This window comes from Mobula hypostoma, chromosome 7 (genome assembly GCF_963921235.1).
Source record: "Mobula hypostoma chromosome 7, sMobHyp1.1, whole genome shotgun sequence".
In the NCBI taxonomy this organism is placed as follows: Eukaryota; Metazoa; Chordata; class Chondrichthyes; order Myliobatiformes; family Myliobatidae; genus Mobula; species Mobula hypostoma.
This window is the reverse complement of record NC_086103.1, coordinates 169957584-169976077: the sequence shown is the minus strand read 5'-3', so window position 1 is coordinate 169976077 and position 18494 is coordinate 169957584. Positions and strand designations below refer to the sequence as shown.

General features: G+C 41.8%; 1 protein-coding gene across 1 annotated transcript; it reads right to left on the bottom strand.

Annotated features, from left to right (window-relative positions):
- Positions 1-2855: 2855 nt before the first annotated feature.
- Positions 2856-16661, bottom strand: shox (shox homeobox). Its single transcript, XM_063052942.1, has 5 exons — positions 16406-16661; positions 12793-13001; positions 9665-9722; positions 8663-8751; positions 2856-5391 (listed from the first exon to the last, which is right to left on the bottom strand). Exons 1-5 carry the CDS (start codon positions 16644-16646, stop codon positions 5140-5142), a joined length of 849 nt encoding a protein of 282 aa, XP_062909012.1. The 5' UTR covers positions 16647-16661; the 3' UTR covers positions 2856-5139.
- Between the last annotated feature and the right edge of the window lie 1833 nt (positions 16662-18494).

The window sequence follows — 18494 nt, the reverse complement described above, 5'->3', positions numbered from 1 at the left end:
CCCTAGATATAGCAGGTCCAACAGCCCTTCCACAACATCCTGCTGTAAGTGGAATTGAGAATCACTACAATGCCTCTTTATAGGGCAAGTGAGACCTATGTGCCTCTTTAAATAATCAACCTGTAGATGTCGTATTGGAAAGCACAGAGTCTAAACCAAAGTCCATATGTTCAGGTAATGAATTCAGTGTCTAATCAGTTATAAAATATTAAAGAAAATGAAAATGAAATTGGATTGAGAGGAACAGGAAGAAAAATGTGAAATATATATATATATATTTAAATTTTTATTAGATGTCCAACAATTAAAGGCTGAGAGAATCAAAGTCCATACTTATGAACTTATGTCCCCACCACCAACTATGGACTCACTTTCAATGACTCTTCATCTCATATTCTCGGTGTTTATTGTTTATTTATTATTATTTCTTTCTTTTTTGCATTTGCACAGTTTGTTTCATTTTGCACACTGGCTGAACGCCCAAGTTGTGCAGTCTTTCATTGATTCTGTTATGGTTATTATTTTATTATGGGATTATTGAGTATGCCGATAAGAAAATGAGTCTCGGGGTTGTGTATGGTAATATACAAATGTTTGTATATATACTTTGATAACAAATTTACTTTGAACTGAACTTTAAACTTTTGTGAAAAGTAACATACGGCACCAAAATAGTAGCTTCCCAATAATACAGACATTGAAAAGGGTATTTGGACTAAACTGGATTAGACAGAACATCCTACGTTGAGTTTAGTTTCTCTCTAACCTCAGTAGCAGAGAGCCTCACTAGGAGAGATCCTAATGAAGGGTCTCGGCCTGATAAACCTTGACTGTGCATTCCTTTTCATAGATGTTGCCTGACCTACTGAGTTCCTCGTGTGTTTTTGTATATGTTACTCTGTTTAACCTCACAAGCAGAAACATTGTTCAGTACAGGTGAACAGTACAGCAGACTGTATTTTCAAAAATAAACACAGACCTGACAACAAATAAAAGTAACTGACTGTTGTGTCTGACCTTGAACCAGCCCTTGCCTTAAATTGTTGTGTGACAAAAATAACAATGAGTGAAAATCTCACCATTATTTTCTCGGCAAATTCTTGCTTGTTGTGTAATGCCGGAGGTAGCCTGTAGATAATTCACTCAGAGCTTTCATTTTTATTTGCCCGCCTGTAAAATGGGAATTGCCCTAATGCCATTTACTCTTGAATTATAATCATTGTCTCTCTGCCCTTTCTTGCAATACAAATAAACTTATGGCGACTTCTCTCAGCTGACGACCGTTCACATTTAAAATATACATTGGACCAACTTGCGAAATACGTCGGGTACAGTTGTGTGTATGGACGACCTCCTGCATAGATTCCCCCCCCCCTCCGATGGAACAGTTGTTAACAGTTTCTTTAGAACAAGCCACGAGAGAGCTCAGTCGTAACAAAGGTCCTGCTATCCGAATATCACTGAATGAAATGAAATTGGGCAAAAGAAAACAAAAATGCGAAAAAAAGTACCTCAGGTTTGTGATATTAATCTCGAGTATTAAACTTGAGCCTTCAGTCTCCTGCAATACAAATAAACTGAACTTCTACGTAAACCGGTACGGGAAACATCCGAAGAATCAACAGTAGCCGCGGATGTGTAGGGGCATTACTACCAACGATTAAGCTAATGTACGTTCACTTATGTTACTTTATGTTCGTTTCTGGCATGCAGCAGGAGACAGGGCAATTGGAAAGCGTTGACTTTGGAAACTAGATTTATTTTAGTCACGTGGCATTTTGGAACGCATACAGCATCGTTCGTCTTGTTATGGACTGGCGTTCGTCCATTTCTCTCAATACCGTGCAATACATTTTCCTGAGACCTATTAATCCATTTTATTCACTGCTTCATTAATGTTTCAATGGCATAACCGAAACTTTGTCCAAAGGGAAATAGTGCTTCGTGGAAATATTTATTTTTTTTTGCAAACAACGTGTTTGAAAATTATACAAAATTGCCTTCCTTGGCCAACCAGGGCAGACTAGCGATGTGAACAACGGTGGTGTCGCAGAAAAACCGCCTCGTTATTTATATAAACACAAGAGATTCTGCAGATGTTGCAAATCCAGAGTAACGCATACAAAATGATAGCAGGTCAGGCCTTCTTCAGGACACTTTACTTACATTCGGTGTTTTAGAGTTGCCAAAGGAAAGTGCCGAAGGTGAACATTCGCTTTTCCCACTGCAGTGACATCTGTTGGATTTAAAAATATGAAAAAAGTTGTTCAGTTGATCACTGAACCACGTCTACAGCGCTGGACAGATTGAATTGTAGGAATGAGTTCTGTGAGATTGAACAAGAAACGGAACTGTAAAATTTAAATCAACTTGAGAATGAGGGTTGACCTCATTGAAACCTATCGAATGGTGAAAGGCTTCATACAGTGAATGTAGAGAGGATGTTTCCTATGATGAGAGAGTCTAAGACCAGAGGATACGGCCTCAGAGTAGGGTAGAGGAGGAATTTCTTTAGCCAGAGAGAGGTGAATCTGTGGAATTCTTTGCCACGGACAGCTGTGGGGGTCAAGTCTTTGTGTATATTCAAGGCGGAGGTTGATAGATTCTTGATTAGTCAGGGCATGAAGGGATACAGGGAGAAGGCAGGAGATTTGGGCTGAGAGGGAAAATGGATCAGCCATGATGAAATGTCAGAACAGACTCGATGGGCCAAATGGCCTAATTCTGTTCCTATGTCTTATGGTTTTAAAAAAAACTACAATCCAAAAGTAAAAAGTATTTAGCGAAAGATGTTGAATGACTATTACAAAACATTATACAAATATTTTAAATTTTATTTTCAACTTCACATGTACAAGGTGTACATTCATAATATGGATGATCCAACAAAATACACTCTGGACTCTAAGTTATAGAACTGTGTTGTAAATCAGAATGTGTAGGCATGCTTGCAAATAATCACAAAACGAATACATTTCTTCAGCCTCCATACCACTGGTTTACTGTTTTATCTTGCAATGAGTGTGTCAATCTGGCGCTATGTTTCATTATTATTATTAATTATCTGCATCCCTGAAATGATTTTTTATTCATATTTGTAAACTCCAACTTGCTATATTTAACATTACAAACGATGCAAAGTAATTACACCTGTCTCATTCAGAAATTCGCAAAGCAAGATTGAAAATATAAAAATAAAGGCAAAGCAAGTGACATTTACACACGACATAATAAAATATATCACATTTATAAAAATTTTAAAATACAAGAAATAAATAAAAAAACGTTCATGTGCTGGGATTATAACAGTGCGGCGGGTTTTACGGCTGTAGGTATCAGACATTAAACATAAGCATTGACGTCTTGCTCACGGTGTAAAATTATGTTTCTCTAACTTTTATTACACGTCACCGTTATTCTGCTTTTTAAAAACTTGATCTGTAGAAAGCCGTGTTTTACACACTTAATCGAGCTTAGCTCCAAGAATTATGGCACGTGAGAGACCCTTCCCTCCCACCCGTCCAACTGAAAAAAAAGTTTAGCTACTTTATCTTAAAGATACCACTCAGTAATTGCCCTGTAGAGAGATACGAATTTGGTTCTTTTGTTAATTTTGGTGATCGTGGAGCAACTCACCAGCTTCTTGGGCCTACATAGACCAAGTGATTGCTCCTTCTCGAGTTACTACGAGACAACTACTTCTGATATTTACAGTATTGCACTTTACTGCACTTAATTGCGTTCCACCGTAAAAAGTCATGAAATGCTTCTTCGTAACACTTAAATACTCCAGGTTGCTACCATCAAATCCGACATCGATACCGTTTAATCTACACTGTACCCGTTACTTCAAATAGTTTTTTTTAATGTTTAGAAAACAGATTCTATCCACCATGCTGTTTTTGTTTTCCCCCTCTGCGCTTTATCTTTATTTTATTGTAAACAATTTAAAAATCAGTTGGAGGAAAGGAAACATTCGAGGATGTTCTTTTATTTATCGCAAGCTCCCATTTTAAGAGTTACTGCAGGAGTACCAATTGACTGCAAACCAAAAGCCCAACTATCCAGTCAAAGTACTTCAAGGAACCTCCTCGAGAAATGTCGAGTTCATTTGAGGAAGGAAAGAGAGTGAGAGAGAGAAAAAAGAAATATTTATTGCTGCTTCCTGCAAGAAGATGTTTCGGTTCGTTCGTTGAAGAACCAATTCGTCTTCAGTTTTCTGACATCCTTAATAAGTCTGTGACCACCTCAACATCCAACAGTTTTATATATAGATATATAATAGTGTGTTATTCGCGGTGAAGTCCTTTAGCATTGGAAGAGCCGCCTTGTAAGATCGGTTAAATCTGCCTTCGGTCCGTAGTTATTTATATAGGAAAGAGAAAGCGCTCTTGGTTATTTTGTTTCAAATGGAGACCAGCCCCAGACAGGTCATGTAATGAGAGTTCCTCGTTACCATTTCACATCTTGTTTTTATGCCGTTCGGTGTCACCATGAGCGCGGATAAACTCAAAAGGCGAGATGAATGGTTAGAATATCAAGTCTTCCAACTCCAAAGCAGGCTAAAACGCCTTTCCTCCATATCCACCCCCCGCCCCCACCAACTCGCAAGAAAATGTCAGCAATTTTGTTTTGTTCGCTCAGATCTAAATCAATGACTGCGCACCCCCATCTATGTTTATACAAATGTACAGAGGCACAGATACACGCGAGGTCACACACAGATTGTATCTATGGCCGAGTCTGCCTCGCCCCCAATTGAATTGGAAAATGCTCCGAACCCGCCACATAAATCGTACCCCTTAATAGCAATGAGGGGTGGTCTTTCTGACCCAGACCAGTCCGTGCCCTTTTGTCCTTTGGCACAGTGGGATTCGCCCCCTTTGTGTCTGAATCGAGTATTTGTTTTGCGTTTCTGTCTCTGAGAGAGCTTTAGTGATTTTGTTCTTGAGATCCGGGCGTGCAGTTGCTGCTACCTTCTCCCATTCGGGGCTCCTGCATTTGCATTATGTAGTGCAACTGTTGATACTGACAGAGGAGTTTCTGAAATTGGTAGTTTTGGCACTGATCACCAGTCGGGCACTGGGTGTGATGGTGGTGGGCGTGATGGAGGTGGTGGCGACCCGTCTCCGCTAACTGTCAGAGTCCCAAGGCCTCGGCGTGCTTTCTGGCTTTGAGCCTTAGGTCAGCGATGCTTGAGTTCTTGCTGCTCGTCTTGACGGCGGCGGCGGCGGCGGCAGCAGCAGCAGCCGAGGCGGACTCGGCGATCGAGGCGATCTGCAGTCCGAAGGGAGGCGGAGGGAACATCAGGTAGGGAGCATGCGCCGCCAGGTGGTGGTGGAGGTGTGAGTGCGCATGCGCCACTCCGTCCAACTGTAGCTGCGCCTGTACCTGCATTGATAGAGAAAGTAGCTTTTAAATACAAGCGATCCTGCAGGTACCGGATCACACAAAAACACAGAGCAACACACACAAAATGCTGGCAGAACTCAACAACTCAGGCAGTATCTATGGAAATAAATAAACAGTTGACGTTTCGGGCCGAGACACTTCATCGGGACTGGAAAGGAAAGGGGAAGATGCCCCCTGTGAGGGGAAGGGAAGGAAGGAGGACAAACTGGAGGGTGATAGGTGAAGCCAGGTGGGTGGGAAAGGTAAAGGGCTGGAGAGGAAGGAAACTAATAGGAGAGGAGAGTGGACTATTGGAGAAAGGAGGAGGTGCACCAGTGGCAGGTGAATAGGCAGGGGCGGAGAAGAGGTAAGAGACCAGAGTGGGCAATAGATAAAGAGGGAAGTGGAGGAGATAAGAAATAAAAATATCGGAAGGAGAAATTGTTGTTCACGTTTTTCAGGTTGGGAAACTACCTGGACGGAATACGAAATGTTGCTCCTCCAACCTGAGAGTGGACTCATCGTGGCACATGAGGAGGCCATGGGACGGACATGTCTGACCAGGAATGGGGATAGGAATTAAAAATGGTTGGCCATTTTTGGCGGAGGGAGCGGTGATGCTCGACAAAGTAGTGCCCCAGTGTACGTCGGGTCTCACCAATGTAGAGGAGGCCGCATCCGAATTCAATAGACGACCCCAACAGATTTGCAGGTGAAGGGTTGCCTCGCCTGGAAGGACTGTTTGGGGCCCTGAATAGAGGTGAATGGACAGGAGTAGCATTTCTGTCGCTCACAGGCCTACGGGCCAGGAGGGAGACTAGTGGAGAAGGACGAATGGACAAGGGAATCAGGGAGCGAGCGATCCCTGCAGTGAAAGTAGTTTTTGTTTTGTTGTTTTCCTGTTGCAAAAATTCTGACTGACGGAAAATAAACTAATTGTGCACTCATCTCTCTCGTCGTCTCGCTCGGCAGGCTCTCTGCAAACAAATGATAATCGAATTTTGGCTAAATTGTGGGGAGCCTTGAGTAACTTCCACTTTGAAATACCGAGGACATTTTTCTTCTAACATTGAAATGAATCAAACTTTCAGAAATCTTTTATTATTCGATTCACGGGATCGCTTGTTCGTGCAACTCCTCACTGCCTCTCCCGTACCAAAGGCACCCAACTAGACAAACTGAGCTAGATAATTAAAATAAAACTGAATAAGAGAAGCATAGAGGGAAAGACTGAGCTGAGATGAAGGCTGGAATTTTAAAGGGAGGTCTCATAGGCTGGGATTAGGCTAAATGGAAAGAGGGTGACTTTAACATTGAACATTCAACATAGAACACTACAGCACAGTACAGGCCCTTCGGCCCACGATGTTGTGCCGGCATTTACATCTAAGTACAGAAGCCTAAGGCGCACATTCAGCGATTCAGGAACAGCTTCTTTCCCTCTGCCATCAGATTTCTAAATGGGCATTGAAACCATACCTCATACTTATTTAATTTAACTATATTAAATTAAATATGCCGCAAAGTTAACACATTTCACGATACATACTGATGATAGTAACCTGTCTTTGATTCTACCAGCAGCTTGTTAGATCCACTTATGTGAAACTTAAATGCGGTCTGAGGGGTAAAATTCCCGTCTCGGCTGCACTCTCAATAGTTCTAGAATTGCCTGCCTCGGGATGGGGGTGGCGGTTTAAAAGGTCTTAGTAGATTCTAACTATTTACCCTTCTCCGTGTCCCTCATAATTTTATAAACCTTCACTCGGTCGGAGAGAAGGGATACAGTATCCTCCTCCCTGACGGTAGCAATGAGAAGACTGCACGCCCTGGGTGATGGGAGTCTTTAGAATGGATGCCAGCCTTTTTGAGGCAGATGAAGGCACATACAAAACAGCGTTTAAAATGTGTTTGGAAGTCACATGGACAGGAAAAGCACAGATACAAACCCAATGCGGGAAGATAGGGCGAGTGATCATAGGTACTACGGGTAAACGAGTTGGGCCGAAAGGGCTCGTTTCTATGCTGTGCCTTCTATGATCGTGTGAGCCGGACAGACAGCGAACAAGTGCGGATGAAAAACCATGAGTGATGTAAGTGCTATGGAGATAACTAGAGAAAGTAATGGAGGTAACTTGAGAAAAGGGGTAGGTAGACAGACAGAGACAGAGAATCGTACAGCACAGAACTAGACTCCTTGGTGGGCATTATCCATACCGTCCCTTGTACCTATGCGTTTTAATCAATATTTACTTGCATTAGGTTTTCTACGCCGTGAGAGGTATCTAAGACAATGAACGATGCCTTACAGCTGAGCTCGAGATTACGGAAGGGAAATGTGATTGAGGGAATAATATTAATTATACGGTGAAGATTGGCTCCTTTTGCTCAACTGGCATTTGGCGCCGTGTCTTATATCTGTCCAAAAGAATATGTGAAAGGAGGGGGGAATTAAATTTACCAGAGAGAAAAGCGAGTGACACCTTTTGGCAGGTTGACATACCCCATGCAATTCAGAATGTAAACTCTGCCGCGCAATGCAGAATGTTACAAAATATTCGTAAAGGGAGCCCAAAGGAAGACATTTTGATCCAATTGCATGTGCCGTTCTCATTCCGTCCAATTACACGGAAGTCTGGATCTGATCATAATCCTGACCCAAGCAAAATGTGCTCTTTGTATATGATAGTTTTGTCTTCTTGCTGCCAAACTCCTTATCCATTTGCTTTCATTAAGCTGCGCGCGAAATTAATTGTAAGCAGGATTCCGATGCCAGATTTTCCAACTATAGTGTTATGTTACCGTTGAAGGAAACCGACTTTCCCTGACGAACTGTCAGAGGATTCGGGCGGGAGCCATGTGTTGAGGATGACCAAGAAGGGCTTTATTTTTTCGTTAACTGCGATATGTCTGAACTTGCGTAAACCATTGAGAAAATGACTAAATCATCAAACCTTCCAGAGACAAATCGAGTGATGCATAAACAGCTATGTAGTGTAAAAGAACGGCCGCGCTGAAATGGTTCAATTTTCCGGTTATCGAACCAGGCGCTATTGATAAACTTTTTTTTAAAAGTTTCCAATTGTTTTTAAATGCCTGTAAGAAGAACTGAAACTGCTAAGACTCCTCAAGTTACACGAGATACAGGCTGGCCGCCACTGGCCGCTTACATTGGGAACGTCTCAATTCCCAGATTCATAAAAGATTCACGATCAACCTAATAAAATGCTTCGCTGCGCGGTGGACTAACAGTATAGTTAAAGGCAAGTACCTGTTGGAAGGGCATCCGTAATGCTCCCATGTTGACGTACGGAGCAACGCGGCAGGCGTCTAAATGACTTCCGGTTCCCAATATGACTCCTGATGAACATTGGTGAGAAAAGAGAGGACAACATTAATACGGCGCCATTTGAAATTGGGCGCAAACAGTGGGGGGGGGGGGCGTCTTCAGCCTGGTGACTTAGCTTTTCATATCCCACAGAGACATCTGCCCATCATTTGTGGAAATATATTTATAGATCATCCAACATGTCCACTGTGCAAAGTCCCAAAGTCCCATTACAGTCACTGAGACACCTTTGATCTGCAGTTCCTGTTACAAAATAAGGAGTACTGTAATCAATTATAGTACAGTAAACTTCCACGAAATACGATGTGCGCAGGGCCAGATTGTGTGTGTGTTTTTAGACATATAGTTCGGGATTACCGGTAATGACCCCTCTGCTCTTCCAATTAATGCAGAGGGAGCTGTCACATCGACCAGAATCGACCCATAATTTAGAATCTCACCTGCACTCCCAATAATTATCTGACACACAAAAAAAAGTTTTCAAATGATTTTCCACAAAAGAAAATAAATATACCAAGTATTTGACTTGGGGAATGTTTTTAGAAATGATTTTGAGAGATTCTCTTGCACATTTATATCCCGGGAGTACGGAGCAACTTGTCTTACTATCTGGTTTTGAAGGATTCGCGTTTTGAAGGGAACAGTGGGATTTTACTCAGGAATTTTTACAGGTTTGCCGAGGCTTGGTCTAGTAAATGAAAACCACATTTATCTCCTTGGCGCGTTTCAGCCACTATTCTCTGTTGAATGTAATTATATTTCTCTGTTCAGGGGACTGTTTGTGTTTCAATAGAATGCTCTCCACTTTCGCCCTAATGCGGAGTTATGAAAGAGATCCCGAAATTAAGTAGCCAACTGCCGCGGGGTGGAGGGCTGGGGGAGAGGTAAGTTGATTGAAATCTTGCAAGTCACGACAAACAATACCTTTATGCATTTGATTTTCTTGCTTCCGACATTTGGCTCGTCTATTCTGGAACCAAACCTGCGGAGGAAGAAGAGAAATTAAAATCGGGCCCGGAGATTAATCGATAAACGTTGCCTGATTCACTTTGTCATCTGGCGAAGACGGATGGACCGCGTTCTGTACTAGTATGTCACTAATGTGAAATAGTCAGTAATCTAATAACAGAAACCGCTGCGATATCTTGCGGCCTTTCAATAAACCACCCTCAGAAAATGACAGGCATAAATTAACTTGTTGTTTTGGCAGAGATCAAGTAAATAAACAGTGTTGTTTGTATATTTGACAAAGTGTAACTCGGCGGAAAGTTGTTCTGCTTGACAGCAGCGAATCCCTTTTTTTTGTTTTGTCCGTAGACAGCGAAACGAAAGCGTGGACTAGCGCACGCTTCCATTTGACGAAACCAGCAGACATCACACGCGTGTACAAAAATATAAATCCACCCTTTGATCTCTGCAACATTTGCCAAATGATCACGCGGATAATTAATATTAATTGCATTTCCTAGATCAAATATACCTTGAAGCTCTCTTTAATTGCCTTAATAATGGTCATTTGAAATCGTATAATTAGTGAACACTGAAACTTCAAACGGCATTGTTTAATTACCCAAGATACCTTCATAATGCTCTGTAGTGTGTTCTAAACTCATTGAAGGGGATTTACTGTTTAAAGTAAGGATTAGGATATAATCGCCAATGTAAATATGGGAGTCACATAATGGCTCTCCTCACTGTCATTACTGCCTCGTTTTACCAGATACAGTTGGACGCTTTAATTCCAAGTCAACATTACACAATACTTAGAGTGCAGAATTGCAACTAATGACTAATCTTTCAGCTCCACACATGTTAAATATACAGCAAATCAAACACACTTTCGCAAGGTTATTTGGCCGCTGGATCGGCCCCTGCTACTTTCACCATTAAAAAAATGTTTCTTTTTTTCCACTCTTCAGCGGAGTTGAAGGAGCTCTGGAACTACAAATCTAAGTACAGTGTACATTGGTTGATTTGGACTCGTGAAATTAGACATGAAATTGACGGTAGCTTTCAAACTAATTCTGGGAGTTATTTTACCATTTGAAGGAGGCGACGGTCTGAGAAGAGAGCATTAGATGTTTCCCCAACTGGTTTATAGGTTTTAGACAAGAAGGCAAAAGTTATACCACACAGCCCACATCCAGCCGCCCCCCACCCCCTCCCCAGCGCACACATAGATACACAGAGAGAGAGAGGAAAGTTTTTGTCAAAATTACAGGCGGCGATAGAGGCCCTTACTTAAACATAAACACGCCGATCATTAATGTGTTTAATCGGTTGGATGCCTAAAGATATTCACCTGAGCGTAAATAGAGCAATAAAGTATTTACGGAAGGAGAATGGGGAGATGGAACGGTTGGTCGAATCCATTGGGTTAAATCTCGTGAGATGCGCGGATCAATTACAATTAGAGGCGGAATGTCGATTTCAAATATGTTAAGTTAAAACAACTACATTGTTTCAGCCCGTTTTACACAATCAATTCTTTATTAAGCATCACTAAATGCTGCGATTTGGAAACGGTGGTAATATGATTTCTTTTTGATTTCCATTAGCGACAGTGAATAATGACATTTAATTTAGACCCGCGCCATAAACGAAAATATATTATGTGTAATTGAATTACCGGCTGGCTCTCACTGCTCTCATAAGTTTAAATTACACGGTGACAGATGCCTGGTGAGCCTTCGGAGGCCACAGAGAGCTGCAGGTTAATAACACCTATATTTACCACAGTCACCCGGATTTCGTTAAGATGGATTTTGTTGTCGTCCTTTCCTCGTCCCACTTTTTTTTACATCTAATATATTCCCCTGTTAACCATACGAGTTACAGTCCTTTATCAGGAGAATTATAGTTTTCCCCTATATACAGAGGGTTATCTTGTTCCCCCACCAACCCCCCATCCGTAAAGTTATATTCTTCTGTTTCATCTGGAGCGTTATATCCGATCGTGTCTCCACATACTTATATTCTGCCCCTCCTACCTGAATATTTATATTTACCCTTTATCGGGAAAGATATCCCCTCTGCTGCGGGCAATTCCCCCATAGCCTGCCACAGTGAATGACAATGTTCCCCTCTCGTTCTCTCGCGAAAAGATTCAATTACGCCGAGTGACCAGCGCGGCTGACGGCAGACAATTTTATATCTGATCTCGCGAATCTGCCTATATTATATCAAGTCAGTGCGCTGACCCCCATTTGCCGCGAGAATGAATGTCGCGCCGCTAATCCGCTCTTCGGCTATTAACCCTGGTAGTTGTCTCCCTGGTCCAATCTATCCCGTATCTATCTCTCTATCTCCGACTACTTGTTTATCTATTTGTCTGGTTTAGACACCTCCCCTGAGATTTCAATTTAAAACGCAATTTGGCTGGTGGTTAATGCGCCCCCAGTATTGTATAAAGTGTACACTTCCTATAAAGATGTAATTTATCATTTCCAATGTATAGCGAATACTTACTTACTCGGTTAAGTTGCTGCTTCCTGCTTTTAATCAACCCTAACGTCCAAGTGATCACATAAAATGTAATGTGTGTTTCCCGAAATGTGATCCAGAGAGCTGAATTCTCTCTTGTCCTCTCCATTGCTCGGTTAATACTAGATTCGATGAATACGCAATCAGAAACCAGTGTTTGAACATTTTACCCATTTATGAGCCGATCTGATTTTCTTTTGAAAATATCGAATTTCTCAGGGGAAAATGCCTTATCACTCGGGATTTGGTCTCCTAAAGTCTGAGGTTAAATGTAAACAGACAGAAGTATGATTTGTGCTTCGACTTGGAGTCCCCATGTTTGAATGATGAAGGGTAAACAACCCGTAACAAGAGTATCAGCGTAAACGCGCTCTACTTCCGAACAAAATCTCCCTTGTTGAACTTTTACCTCAATTCCACTTTCTCTTGCAGTGTTAAATGCAATTTTATTTTATGACTACTTATGATCTGAAGTTGAAAGTTAATGACGGCTGTGGTAAACCGCGTGTGTCCATAAACAAGTCTCATTCTAGTGTGCTTTAAGATCTTTCTCATTGAACCCAGCTCACCTGGACCCTAGCTTCGGACAACCCTAGTCTCTGGCTAAGTTCTTCCCTCATGAAGGCGTCGGGATAGTGAGTCTCATCGAACAGCCTCTCCAGTTCATTCAACTGTTCCAGTGTGAAGTTGGTCCTGCTGCGTCTTTGCTTCAACTTTGTCTGCCCGTCCTCGTCCTCCGATTTCACATCCTCCCTTTTCTCTTTACATTCATAAATACCTGAAAGAGAAAATTTTGTCTGGTAACCCATGTCTGCAGCAGGCGAGGGATGGGGATCTCTGTCTCTCAGATGCGTACACACTCACACACAAACACAAACATACAATTACACGCCTACAAATACACACACAAGCACTCTCGCACATGCATACAGTACATGATAAACTTCAGTATAATCATAATTTGCAACCGCAACCTGAATAAATCTGATTGTTGTAACATAATCGAAAGTGCTGATGGAGTTGGGGCCGGGGCAGTCAATTAAATATCAATTAACCATCACAATAATTTATACAACAAATTTGCAGATATCCCTCTCTTTACTTGGGAAGTTCCCCCCTCCCCGAGCCTCGTAATGTACAAACTCTCAGATGAGAATCGTTTGTTTTTATTTACAATCACCCAGGAAATAAAGCGGCGGGTCGAACAGTTGTTGCTGGGTCCTAGTTAACTTCCTGAATTATCCTTAGCCGAATCTTGGCTCCTGTCTGATCTGATGTTTTGTTGTGCACTCTCTAGATCTGACTCACACGACAGAGGCCTGTAGAAGGGACGCGGCCTCTTAAAAAAGCGGGGCTCGTTGTCTTTCAGAGATGGATGGGGAGAGAAGTCTCACCTTTAAAATGTCTCGCTGACATTTTATTCCTGGAAGAACAAAGCGGCACAGACAAGCAAACTATATGTTCCAATTAAGGAGCATAAACACGCGTGCGGATTTACCGTGTTTTCCCCCCTCTCCTGTCATTACCCGCACAACACACTCTTTGATCACTGCGAGTGCCAAATAGCATTTGTGTTTCAGTCTCTTCCACAACACAACAGTTCCAACTGCCAAACACTGTCAAGACGGCTGAATCCTAATAATCGGAGAGAGCAGGATTTCCACCTTGCCCTGTTTATTTTATAACATGTCTATATTACGTATTAAAGCTCGCCTGGACAATTCACCCCGTTCCATCCTAAAATATATCTATATTACTAATAAATCCACCAGTCGGCCATCTGAACATATTGTAAACTTTTTTCCCGCTAGTTTCGTTATCTGGATTACTGAGCATCGCATCTCTTAGTCGTTGCACTTGGCGATTTCTGCCGCGTTGAAAGAAGGACTCGCCTACTAACTGCAGTGCAAAGATTGGGACGTGCGTTTATTTCGTCGGTGGCCTAGCTGAGGGAAGAAGCGTGTATGTGATTGAGTTCCAGTGTCACTGTTTTAACATGTGCAGAGATCGTTAGCAAACTTTAATTAGTATCTAAATATATTCTTTCAGTATTTAGGGTAACATCGTTGTGTGCGAATCGGTAAAGCCTGACTTGATGTATATGTTTATAGCAGCTTTATCACAATAAAGACAATACCAGTTTATTCCCGCCACTGTTGTTTAATTTCTAATTATCGACCCCTGCATTTCGAAACACGTTTACAAAAAAAATAAGCTAAGAGATAAAAGTTAAAAATTAATTTGATACATCAGCCGCATCTCTCTTTGTCGTTTGAGCGGTAAAACCCAGGATACTGCCGTACTGTTCTGGGTATTTGTCCTGATCGGCTTTAATGCACGTGTCAGTGCAAAAGCCTCACGCTCGCTGTCAGATCTTGATTCTGATCGAAGCGGGGGTATTTTGGCTGAATACAATTTACCGAGATATTATCTGATGTCGGCACATATTTATGATGCAAAAACGAATTTCTAAATCGTTCGTATTTAATTCTTGGCGGGAGGGTGTTTTCAACAAGGGCATAATGCAAAAGAGAGTGGAAGGCAAAACCGGTTTAATGATAACAAATTGAAAATTTTACGCTCAAATTCTAATGGATATTTTTGTTTAAATTTAGCTTGAAGGTGAGAATCGTGAGAGTAAAATCTATGCCATGAGAAATGCTTTGATCTTTCAATATCCTGTCTTGCCAAGTCTCGGTGTTTGTTTAACCCCGGGTTTTCCATAACAACGTTACAGAAAGATGAAATCCGAGACTATTACAAATGAATCTCTGCCAAGTCTTCCCCGAACTATATGAATCATAATAAACTATCCTCTTTACACCAATAGAGATTGCCCTCCTTGTTTAGAATCTCTCCGAGACTGCTGCTCATTCGATCATCTGGCGTAATCGCATTAGAAGAAGACACTGCAGTGATTTCTTTCAAGTCAGTGGCAGAATTCAGCACAAATATGAATGGCAATAAAAAGCGCCCGAACAATGTGTTATTGCCTTCAATTGAATTAAACTGAAATATTAATATGTATTGGACATAATGAATGTGGCATACAATATCGCACATCAGAACTGCTCTATTTAGCAGCAAAGGCCTTAGTATTATTACACGATCAGCGTTTTATATACGAAGTTTAATTTCTGCACGTTTTGTGTTCCAATTGATGACATTTGATATGGTTGCCAGGCTTTACAGAGCTAAAATGTTTATTTTTTTCATATTAGATACTGCAACGTTGTATGTGTGTGTGTGTGTGTGTGTGTGTGTGTGTGTGTGTGTGTGTGTGTGTTGCGGGGGGGAGGCGTCACATGAAGTAATTGAATCCAATCAGCAACAGCACACGGCGGCTAACAATTGTTGTACCAAATATTCGTATGCAGTAGACAATTGGGCCGTGTTTGCATTTGGATTTATTATTTCACAACTCAAACCTTTTGCGATTTGAAGAATAAAATATTCGTCTCTCTCCCTCTCTTTGTTTTCACTTTTACAGTAAATTCATTTTTTTTAAAGGAGCAGCATTTGGTTACTTTCTCCGTCGAAACTATGTGAAAGGGTCGTTTTCAAATAGGTCTCTTTATGCAATTATGTTAGTGATTTTGCGATCATTTGTTTGACGACTCTGAAAGAGAACAATTTTCTTGGGGTTAAGGGTATTCGATCACCCAGCTGTTGATCAGGGGAGGTGCTTTTTAGCGCTATTTAGTCCAGCGATTATTTTAAACCAAATCTCACGACTGTGAAAAGGCAACGCAGCCACAATGTCTGAAGCGTTTCGCCGTCCGTAGAATTCGTGCACTTTTGAACTGTAAATATCTTGAGACGATGCGATGGGATGGAGAGGGCCGGCGGGGGGGGGGGGGGGGGGGGAGAGGACACGTAATCTACGCCATTCCAATAGTCTGTGCAAATACTTCCATTCACCCCCTCCGCAAGAATTTTGGCGAGTAATTCCCGCTTTCCCAGCGGATTGTAAGCGAACTTTTCCGTGCAGGGGCCGTGGTGGGTGCGGAATCAATTTCCGATGTTTCTCAATAAAGCCTTGATATAGGCCGAAAAGAATGCTTCCTGTTTCTTCAAAAACTGTTAACTTGCTCGGAGTGAGATCGGCTGCCGTATAAGACATTTATATTAAAACACACCACGCGCGCGCGCACACACACACACACACACAAGACTGCTTACCTTCAGAACTTCTGGCCGAATTCAATTCTTTCACCTTCTCGTTCTCACTCTCTATATCCTTGTAAATGTGTGTCGGGCATTGACTGGTGTCTGTGATGTCTTGGCAACTGGAATCCGAGCCGCTCAGCTCCCTGGATCGAGCTAACCCGCTCTCCAAAACTTCCCGATAAGTGATCGCCTCTTTCTTATCTTTGTTTTTCTGCTCGAAGGATTTGGAGACGAACGCGGTCAGCTCTTCCATGTCGAGCTCCCTCGCTTCTCTCCGCGAGCAGGCTTCAAGCCAGGCGCAAAATATCCTCCTCCCCCACCCCCCCTCCGCCACCACCACCTCCGATGGGTTTGTAATGATGACTTGTTATTTTACTGAGTACCTTGTTAGATGGTATTGGAAGGGGTGTTGCGAAGGGAGACTGGCCCTGGTGTTATGTGTTACTATTTGAGATCAGAGTATTTATACTTGGCGATCAAAGCCCACCCCCCCCTCCCTCCATCTCCTCAGCAATTATTCAGCTGGGTACGTCTCAGACGCGTGGATCTTGCAACCTGTGTAGCTCACCGCCACCTCCTCCTTCTCCCCCGCCTCCCTCCCCTCTTCCAATATACCAGGAACCGAATAGGATTCTTTTAATTTAATTACAACCCTATTATTGCGCTCCCATTACTTGGATAAACACCCCAGACGTATGGCAACTATTTACATAGGAAGTCACTGAGAGTGCCGGGTTCAGTGGGTGTGAGTAAGTAAGGCTTGCTCGCAACATCACAATTACAGCGAGAGCTGGTGGAAACAATTACGTGAATTTTAATGGTCTGAAAGAAAGGAAAAAAGTTTTAATAAAAATACTTGCATCTATTTACTCAAACAATGTATCAGGTAGTCCAACAATTACAACGCTCCTTTTATTTTTACCGATCTATCTTACAGATGTTTACTTGCAGGAGTGTACAGAAAAATTATGACTGTTTTGTTTACATATGTGCCTGTGTGTGTGTGTGTGTGTGTGTGTGTGTGTGTGTGTGTCTATGTGTGCGCGCGCGCGCGTGCGTGCGGGGATGCAATGATATATGAGCCCTTTTTATGCTCATGTTCAAATTATTTGTCACTCCAATTGCAAATTATCACTTTCCAATACTCATTAGAGTTGTTAAGTCATTTTGTACGATTAAAACATCATGAAATAGTATTAGTTTCTAAACGTATGAATAACAGAAAAAAGGTGTTTTAGTTTTTTTAAAGTGTAATTTTCTTTTATAACTACAAACATAACTTTTGATTATTAAGGTTACAGAAATGTGGAATCCAGTCTCTGCGTGTGTTTTGCAGCTCACAAGGAACTTCTCATATTAAAAAAGCGCCGATCGCTAACAATTGTTTATTTAATGTCTTGGCGCAATGTATAGATTTGGAAGTCATGGAAAAAGTTGCAACGATAAAAGAATCCATTGTTTTGCACTGAAGTAGTTACTTAAAAAAGTAAAAGCCGTTCTCAATTTGGCCGAAATGTTGCCGCATGAATTTTAACTCTCATTTTTATACAAGTGGGGAAACTGTATCATTGCTACCTTTTACAATTACTGATCTTGACATTTATTGTATTGTTTCATCTATACGTCACCTCCGATATAGATTTCTTTTTACAAGTGACATGCAATGGAGTCCTTAATTCAATATGCCCGCAAATGAACAAATAATCCTCCCAGAGTTCGCCCTTTATCGCTGTTTAAAGCAACTGCTCATCTCCAAACATTGAAATGTGACCAAGGGAAATGCGCCCAGAACACCGAACTGGTCAAATCACGAGAGTTGGAAGGGAGGGGGAGATTGTAAAAGAAGGGGCGAATATTTTTTCCAATACAATATGCTACATTGATACAGTTTATTCCCTGTCACCCGCCCCCTCCCCCAGAAAGAGTTCCTGTCTCATGTCAAATCGTTCAAAGGTAGTGTAGGGATAACGCCAGAAATTCAATTCCTGCCCTATAGCACACCTAATATTATGATAGGAAATTGGCCTGAAATTGCATTAAAACATATTGCAGTTTGGAGCCCCCAAATCAATAAATTCTATTAAAAAGCGAAGATTGCCTT

Excerpts from the sequence above, each read along its gene's own strand:
- shox (XM_063052942.1), bottom strand. The coding sequence starts at position 16,646 with ATGGAAGAGCTGACCGCGTTCGTCTCCAAATCCTTCGAGCAGAAAAAC. Across the intron at positions 9,723-12,792 it reads TGTCCGAAGCTAGGGTCCAG|GTTTGGTTCCAGAATAGACG; the intron begins GTGAGCTGGGTT and ends CTTCCTCCGCAG. Across the intron at positions 8,752-9,664 it reads AGAAAATCAAATGCATAAAG|GAGTCATATTGGGAACCGGA; the intron begins GTATTGTTTGTC and ends AATGTTCATCAG.